General features: G+C 36.4%; 2 protein-coding genes across 2 annotated transcripts; both read right to left on the minus strand.

Moving 5' to 3' along the window:
• Positions 1 to 1,401: 1,401 nt before the first annotated feature.
• On the minus strand, positions 1,402 to 2,907 carry LOC134655215 (uncharacterized). Its single transcript, XM_063510667.1, has 2 exons — positions 2,824 to 2,907; positions 1,402 to 2,584 (listed from the first exon to the last, which is right to left on the minus strand). The coding sequence occupies exons 1-2, from the start codon at positions 2,851 to 2,853 to the stop codon at positions 1,457 to 1,459; spliced, it is 1,158 nt and encodes a 385-aa protein (XP_063366737.1). The 5' UTR covers positions 2,854 to 2,907; the 3' UTR covers positions 1,402 to 1,456.
• A 3,613-nt stretch (positions 2,908 to 6,520) lies between these two features.
• Positions 6,521 to 7,817, minus strand: LOC134655361 (uncharacterized). Its single transcript, XM_063510810.1, has 4 exons — positions 7,735 to 7,817; positions 7,178 to 7,405; positions 6,586 to 6,792; positions 6,521 to 6,532 (listed from the first exon to the last, which is right to left on the minus strand). Exons 1-4 carry the CDS (start codon positions 7,813 to 7,815, stop codon positions 6,521 to 6,523), a joined length of 528 nt encoding a protein of 175 aa, XP_063366880.1. The 5' UTR covers positions 7,816 to 7,817.
• Between the last annotated feature and the right edge of the window lie 1,045 nt (positions 7,818 to 8,862).

The following is an 8,862-nucleotide window of genomic DNA, read 5'->3' on the forward strand; positions in this document are numbered from 1 at the left end:
CTTAAGATATACCAACAATTAAATTTTCACCTCAGCAGCTCGAACAAGGGTACTTTGCTACTTAAAAACAGTGAGCAAAATCACATTTTGCTCACTGAGTGAGCAAAATCGCATTTTGCTCATTTTGTCTCACTCAGTGAGCAACATGCGATTTTGCTCACTGTTTTTAAGTAGCAAAGTACCCTTGTTCGAGCTGCTGAGGTGAAAAATAAATAATCAGGCAGGTACGACTCATAACAACATTTCCCGGCTCTTTCGAGTAAGATGTAAAGTAACTAAATTTAAAATGATTTGTCTAAATTACTTAACTTTATACAAATATATTACACCACAACTCTTTCTCGCGTAGTACGACACACAATCCGTGAATGAATCTCTACACATTCCTGGAATACCGTAGTCGGTGCCTCTGTTGTAGTTGTGGTAGTTGTAGTACTTGTCACGATAACTAATTTTTTTCCACTTAAAATCGCATGGACGGTGCTTTGATCGTCTTCCTGGCGAAACAAATTTGGGTATACTATAGGCGGTCGGCGTATAGTGTCAAATGGTTCCTTATACCCGCACTCGACACGACCTTTTCTAAGCCAACAGCCATTAGATAGGAACCGCGCTTTTGAGTTTGACTTACTTTGCACCACCTCTCGGTTCTTATTGAATCCACATAATTCTCTTTCCCCAACAAACTCGCAAATGGTCTCGTTGAATTCATAAGGGGCGCAAATCTTTCCTCTAGGTGTTATTGTCTTAATAGTAAATGGACTTCTTGTAGACCTAGGACTTGCAGTGGTAGTAGTGTGGAAATAGTAACGATATCCCTCATTACGCCTTGCAGATTGGAATTCGTCTGATATACGTTTCTTACAGGGCAGGCAGTTTACCAGTGCGGCACAGATCTAAAAATATAACATTTATCGAAAATGGGTAAGCCTATAAAATGGGTAGGATCATAGTGTGATCGAAAGTTATAGTAACTTACCAAGAGTAAAGTCACGTGCATGGCAATATTGATGGCTTAACCTAAGTTTATCAATTAAATTTACTAGAGAGTCGTAAAGTAAGAAGAAAATATTATGATTGAAATTGATTGATATAGGTATTTTATTTATAGGTAGTAATATCAATATCAACTAACATTTTTCTATTATAATAGGTACTTACTGTATGTATGTGTACAGTACATGAGACCCCCCGTTCAAGGTCTGTTGTGATTGTGACGGACGGGCAACTACGGAACCCTACAATGAGCATGACCCGACTAACTCATTATTATTCATTATATAAATACATTTTTATGATTACGTATATACACAAACACGATTTTCTTAGAACTATAATATGGAACTCCTACATAACGTTATACCACATAAAATAAGTAGGTAGGTATATAGGTGAGTACTAGTGTGTGTAAAGTGTGTACGAATTCACAAACATTTCTTTCATTTGCACAATAGGGTTAGTCATAATTTAATTCTTCATCGAGAGGAATAACGCGACAAGCCTTCTTCGAGTGAATCTCCACACATTCAATGGTAGTGCGGCGTCCTGTTGTCATTTTCGGCTTTACGGTTTGTGTTGTTGTTGTTGTAATTTCTGTCGTAACTGTCGTGGTACTTGCTTTTGTAACTTTTGGAGTAGTTTCTTGTATTCGCTTCGTTTTTCGTCTCTTTAGGTCTAGACGCTGATTTTTGTGTGGTTTAGTTGAAGGAGTAAAACTATCGGTAATGTCAGATCGTTTATTATATTCACACTCCACTCGCTCGTCTCTGTTTTGGCAATGTAACCCTTGCTTAGTAAATTGTTTTGTCGCTTCATTATCGTTCGGCTTTTTCTGGTTCTTATTGTAACCACACACGGTCCTGTTGTTAGAAATGTCACATTTGCTATCATCATAGTCGTAGGGGCAGCAACTTTTTGAAGAGTTCCAGGAACAACAGTTCCCTGGGATATTGATGGTAGTTTGAGAAGTGGGTTCTTCAACAGTGGTTTGTCCTGTAGCAGTGGTTTGTGATGTAGTCTCGGTTTTGGATTTAGTCGTGGTGCTGGTGGTTTTCTCTGGAGTTTCAGTTATAAGTTTAGTCGTGGTAATGCTATTTTTCGCCGTTGTTTCAGTACTCGTTTCTATCGTAGCTTTAGAGGTAATCTTTTCTGTAGTTACAGTCGTAGACATTTTTAAATTTCTTGTCATGAGTTCTTGTGTAGACAGGTCAGTAACAGGAGATCCTTTGTCATATCCACACTCGAGGCGATCATTTACAAGCCAACAAATAAGACCATACTTAACTGTAGTCGTTTCAATGACTGTAGGTTTATCCTGATTTTTATTGTAACCACACAATGTCCTGTTGTCAGAGATCTCACATTTGTTGTTATCGTAATCATAAGGACAGCACCTCTTTGATAAGTCATTGGAACAGCATCTTCCAGGCGTGTTGTCTGTTTCACTGCGAAGAATACGTTTGCCTGGTGTGAGTCCTCGAGGCAAGTCCAAAGTAGTAGTAGAAGAATAAGTCGTAGAGACGTTTACGGTATCGGTAGCCATAAAATTCCTGGTTGGAGCACTATATGCAAGAGTGATGCTGATCTAAAAATAAAATACAAAACAATATCACAAAGTAGTTTTCGGTATTAAAATATAACTTTCTATGATGGGATAGCCATATGTACCGGCAAATAAGCATGGTTCAACGGGCAGCTGAAACTGAGACACCTGGAGAAAAGCATTGGCAATGTTGAATCGAGACTAACGAGGATAAAGCGTAAGGCGTAAGTAATAGAAAGAATGTTCCGATTGTAAAGTGATTAAATAAAAATGCACTATACCATAAAAATAGTGATATGGCGGCCTTTCATGTCTCGCCAACTCACTATTGATAAGAACTCAACATAATTTCCTATAAAAAATGGTTATCTAACTCTTATTTTAGAAGCTTACTATTATAACTTGTTTAATTGTGCATGTCTACAAAACATTGTCGTCTTTATAGCTCTTAGTATATGAATAAAATAATCAGTATTTTACATAGTTATTTGTATAAATAAGTGGTAATTCTATAATGGTATGCTTATCCCTATCCAACATAACTAAGTGTACTTAATGGTTAGGTATAAATGTTATAATATTGTACAATATCATGGCGATTATTGCAATTTTTTGTTACAGCGTGGACTATAGTGCCTTATACAGTTACGAAGTTTTTTGAGGTTCAGTTCTAGATTCCGGATTCGCAGTGTCAAGTCCTTTCTCATATCCACACTCAACGCGTTCTTCTACAACTCGACAATCCAGACCCATCTTGGTAACGTGAACTGGGACAATATCAGGTTTCTTCTGATTCTTGTTATAGCCACATAGCTTCCTGCTGTCTATGCTTTCACATTTATTGACATCATAATCGTACGGGCAACACTTTTTTGATGGATCAGTACAGCACTTTCCTGGAGTATTGTCTTCCAGATTTCGAAGGATAGGTTTGTCTGGAGTTTCAGAGTGACTCAAAGTGGAACTATTTGTAGAATTCAAGGAAACCGTGTTATTATCAAAGGGAGCACTGTAGGTTAAAGCCACGCTCATCTGAAAATAAAACAAAGTGATCCACATCTCCCAAAGATGGTAGGAGTGTGCACTCAGAAGCATTAAGGTGACAATCCATTTCCAACCGCAGCTGCACTACTGTTCGTTTTACTATGGAAATTGACAGTAACAGCGACGCGTTCAGTACCAGTAGTACAGCTGCGGTCAGAAATGTTACCCTTAAGGTGACAGTCCAATTCCAACCGCAGCTGCACTACTGTTAATTTTACTATGGAAATTGACAGTAACAGCGACGCGTTCAGTACCAGTAGTGCAGCTGCGGTCAGAAATGGAATGTTACCCTTAGAGTAAAAGAAGCCTTTGTTTGAAGTATCTGTCTGACAGACTGATCATTTATGGTAAATCAACAAGTGCAAGTTTTGTTACTAGATAGTCTTAGAGACTTACCATAAAGATACTGACGGATGACATGGTGATGTGGTTTTTATTTCAGTTCCATTTAAGTTGTATTTCAATTAAATTCTGAAAGCTATAAATCCAGCAAGCGGTAGGTATTTCAGTATGTATTAGTGAGGCATGCAATTTTACAATCGACATATATGTACCTACGAGTACAATGATAATATTCCATTATATGGGTACACACGAGAATTTCTTCACAATATATTTAACTACAAATAATAAGTAAAAAAAAAAACAGTAACAGACTAAGAACGTATATTATATGGGATATGTTTCTTAGCTTATTAACTTATTAATGTTATTATAATTTTTTTATAATTTCGATATCGGTATATTTTAATTAAGCTGACAATATCCACTACTGAATAAATGAATATGATGTTTTTTTAAAGATATATCGATCAGTTGGCACTTTTTCTGGACTGAAATTACATTATACCAACAAATAACAATTATATAATAAATAAAAATTAAAGCGAGATTTTCCATTTAATAAACTTAGTAATTTTGTTACAAACCTCAAAGTCAGTATTATATAGTAATGAAAAATATACTGCATAACAACAAATAGGTGATAAAATCGGTAAAGCGTTTTACACTTGGCCGGTTTTTAATGTCAATCAAGGAATGGGTAGGTACTTAGGTGTTTTTCATATACATACATATATAATAAATATTAATTTTAGTAGGAAATCAGATTGTAATCAAAATTAATTAGGTATTTTTTAAGAAGCGCTGGTGGCCTAGCGGTAAGACCGTGCGACTTGCAATCCGGAGGTCGCGGGTTCAAACCCCGGCTCGTACCAATGAGTTTTTCGGAACTTATGTACGAAATATCTTTTGATATTTACCAGTCGCTTTTCGGTGAAGGAAAACATCGTGAGGAAACCGGACTAATCCCAATAAGGCCTAGTTTACCCTCTGGGTTGGAAGGTCAGATGGCAGTCGCTTTCGTAAAAACTAGTGCCTACGCCAATTCCTGGGATTAGTTGCCAAGCGGACCCCAGGCTCTCATGAGCCATGGCAAAAAATGCCGGGACAAACGCGAGGAAGAAGAAGAAGTTTTCAATCGGAATAGAGTTGAATTTCTTCTGTTTCGTTAAATTTTTAAACAGAAAAATCAACTCTATTTCCTACACTACAGAATTCGTCTATCTATTTCCAAATCTATTATACATCAATTTTCGGGGTTATTTCGATTTTTGACAAAGTTGCGTTCGGCGCTCGAGGTCACAAACTTGGATTATTAGTTGGGCCAACATAATAAATAAGTCTGCAAAATATCAGAACTACCGGATTTTACGCAAACGCTAAATAATAAATTATGAGGATAGGGTAAATAGTTAAGTCCCATTTTGTTGGGAAAATTACCACTGGTGATGCTTTGTTAGAATAGATCGAACCAATCAGAGTAAATATGTGAACGAAACGCGAGAGTTTAAAGTGTTACAATCAGAAGGGGCCTACATTAGTATAGTTTTAACACCCGACGCAAACAGAGGATTGTTATATATAATATTTGACGTCAATGTCTGTCTGTCTGTCCGTGGCATCGTAGCTCTCCAACAGTTGGACCGATTTCGATGCGGTCTTTATTACGTTTGATAGAAATCGGTCCAGCAGTTTGAAAAGTACCTGCATTTTTGGATTTTTTCGGCATATAACGGGTTTTTTAAATTTATTAATTTGATAGTTATATCTAGTTTATAAATGACAATGCATGCTTCTTATTCGCCGCTATCATCGCCCGAGTCTTGCCGACAAGGTGATTCCGGTATGCAAGGGATGTCGTAAGTGATAACACATCTCTCCTCCACGGTCACGCATGATGTAGCTGGCTGGATGGTCGATGTAACATCCAACTTAGGCGATTTAGAAGCCAGCTTCTTGAACTTTGTAGTTTTTTCTGAAAATACCATTGAGGTATATAACAAGAGACGACATCTCGAACAAGATGTTTCCGCACCTCAGAGAAATGTAACTAAGCACAATCTCGATATATAACACTTACTATTACTAAAAACTGCACGTAATTTTGTTAATTGGGGAGACTATGCTAATTAGACGAGAATACAAGTTGAATTTATTCCATAACTCTTTTTCAATTATATGGAAAGTTATGTTTCTTCTTGTTCGTAAAAAAGAACTCTCATTTAAACTAGTGGTAATCAGTAAAACTATATTTTTTCTGACACTGGTAATTCTCTTTATCGCGACTCGTTGTTCCTGAGGGGTTACCGCGAAAACCGAATTTCGAGAAATTGCGGGCATTTTGCTCCGTCACTCTAACTACGCCCTCATTGGAGTAAAAGAGAAAGATCTCCGCAATTTGCGAAATTCGGTTTTCGCGGTAGCCGTCCTGGTCCTACACATATTTCGTGAAAATGTACTATCTGTTTTGTTGTAACTAAATATAAAAAATAAATACCATATTTGGTGGTGGTAGTGGCAGGTTTTGGGGTAGTGGTGGTAGTAGTGGCAGTGGTGGTAGTAGTGGCAGTGGTGGTAGTAGTGGTAGTGGTGCTAGTGGTGGTACTGGTGAGCGTTGTAGTTTCAACTCTGGCTTTGGTAGAAGTTATAATAGTTGCTTCTGTTGTTGTTGGTATTGTTGTTGTTGTTTCGCTAGCTACTTGTTTAGTAGTTTCTTGGTTGCAACAACTGCAGCAGTCTGGGTTATTTGGAGGATTATTATTGACAAAACTTGGTCTCTGATCAGTTATATAAGGCCCGTTATATCCGCACTCGAGACGATCATCGTTAACTCGACAAGGAAGACCGTATATAGTTACGCTTACCTGAAACAGGTCGCTTTTTAATATTAGAACATCTATAGTTACTAATATTTAATTACATATTAATACTTATCCCTTAGAGGGCGCTAAATCCAAAATTGTGCAGTGAACACAAAACGAAAACTGTTATTACAAAGTTTTTGGATGCACGCCCAGTAAAATGTTACAATCAACTATAGCGTAAGCTTTGTTTTTAGATGTGACTTTCACTTGAATCAGGCCTATTTTAGAAATAATACTTTCAGTAACTAACAGCAGAAATAGTCAGACAAAAGGAACATAGGGAAATAGAGTTCGTTATTTTTCTGGCGTGATTAATAAGTTTTAACGTTTGTTGAGTATCACTTGCGTACCTACGTCAAAAAAAACTTACTACCAAAAAGCATACCATTTCATCTAATTTTTTCTGGTTTTTATTGTAACCACACAAGTTTCTGTTGCTTGCAGTCTCACACGTGTCATCGTAGTCGTATGGGCAACAACTCTGAGAGCCAGATTGACAGCAGATTCCCGAATTGGCGTCGCCATTTTGTCTCTCGATCGGTTTACTTGGAGTGACTTCGATGGAGACATACTCGTATTCAATAGGGGCGCTGTATGCTAGAGTTACAGTCATCTACGAATTTTGAAAATATGACTGATTAATCTGGATATTAGATAATTGTATTTGTCTTAATGAGGGGTGACAAAAAATGTGTATTAAGTAAATAAAATTTTTGGTGGTTAAAAAAATGATTCAATAAGGGGTTTTGCTTGCAAATATTTACCATTAGGTATATATTTTTTTATTTCAATAGGAACAATAACATTGACATCGTGTATTTGACGCATATTATGATATTAAAAGTAGTAAATCTGTGTAAGAAAGTCCTATAATATTTACATATTTATTTGTAATTTTATTCAAAAGTGCATATTTGAAACAATACAATACGTGTAACTTACCATAACTATACTGACATGGTAGCTTTTCATGTCCCTTCTGGTCACGCTTGATGGATATTTAATTAATTCAGCAATCAGCATAAACCGATGTTAATAAATAAAAAAATACCTGATTACCTACACACAAATATGTTTAATAGTTAAAATGTAACAATACGAGTATTAAACAATTTTAGCCGTGATACTCGTATAGAGAATAGAACAAAAAACAAATGAATGTACATATGTACTTGATTCTCAGACCAGTAGGTTTATGATTGAATTTTCTTCTTTAGGTACATTTGTCACAACATTTTGTAGATCTTTATAACAATTTTGAGGTTCCTAAAAAGTGTTGAGATTAAGTAAAAACTTTTGAAAAGCAATGCATCAAAATTCCAACAAAATGTGCCCCAAAACTTTGAACTATGGGTCAAAAAATTCAAAAGTACTTTGTATGAAAATTATTTTGGACTTGATCAGTTAAGCCATTGATAAGTTTTTTCCCAAAAACCTCCTTTTATTAAAAAGGTATGCCCTTTTGCTTGTATGGCTTTTTCATATCGTAAGATTTGGTTGGTTTTTATTTGCCTAATTTAGGGTCCCTTGGTTCCAAGTAGAATGCGTCCATTTCGGCCCGCCATTTCGATTCAGCCAAAATGGCTGTTGAGTGAATATTTCATAAGCGCACAAGAGAACGAATTTATTTACAGGACGACATGTGAATTTCACAAACGTCAACTGCATACGACAACACGACGAGCTAGCAGTAATGCGTGGATGTGATGTCTAATGGTGCCTTACAATTTCATGTTTCATTAAAAAGTGATCCAGGCAAGCAAATAGGTACTATTTCCAACTTCAATAGTTCCAATGACACTTGACGCCGCTGCGTTTATAACCGCATTTTTAATGATTTGTATATATATTTCTGAGGGGAAAAACATAAATGGTCAACTGTCTGAGAGTGCTTTACCAAACATGTGTCAGCGCCGTGGTAATAGAATTGAGTGTGGGTATCGAAGATCAATGTATGCAGGTGAGCGGTTTTATGACAACATACATAATATAACAATTAAACAACATAGGTAGGTACTTATAGACAACAAAAATTACTTAAGCCAGCGTAAGCAAACCTACTTAGTAAGA

This window comes from Cydia amplana, chromosome 16 (assembly GCF_948474715.1).
Source record: "Cydia amplana chromosome 16, ilCydAmpl1.1, whole genome shotgun sequence".
In the NCBI taxonomy this organism is placed as follows: domain Eukaryota; kingdom Metazoa; phylum Arthropoda; class Insecta; order Lepidoptera; family Tortricidae; genus Cydia; species Cydia amplana.

Bases quoted from the DNA above. Each gene is read 5' to 3' on its own strand.
- LOC134655215 (XM_063510667.1), bottom strand. From the start codon at position 2,853: ATGAAAGGCCGCCATATCACTATTTTTATG. The intron at 2,585-2,823 runs GTATAGTGCATT...TTTTATTTTTAG, and splicing joins GCCATATCACTATTTTTATG to ATCAGCATCACTCTTGCATA.
- LOC134655361 (XM_063510810.1), bottom strand. From the start codon at position 7,815: ATGCTGATTGCTGAATTAATTAAATATCCATCAAGCGTGACCAGAAGG. The intron at 7,406-7,734 runs GTAAGTTACACG...CAAAATTCGTAG, and splicing joins ACCATGTCAGTATAGTTATG to ATGACTGTAACTCTAGCATA. The intron at 6,793-7,177 runs GTATGCTTTTTG...GACCTGTTTCAG, and splicing joins AGAAAAAATTAGATGAAATG to GTAAGCGTAACTATATACGG.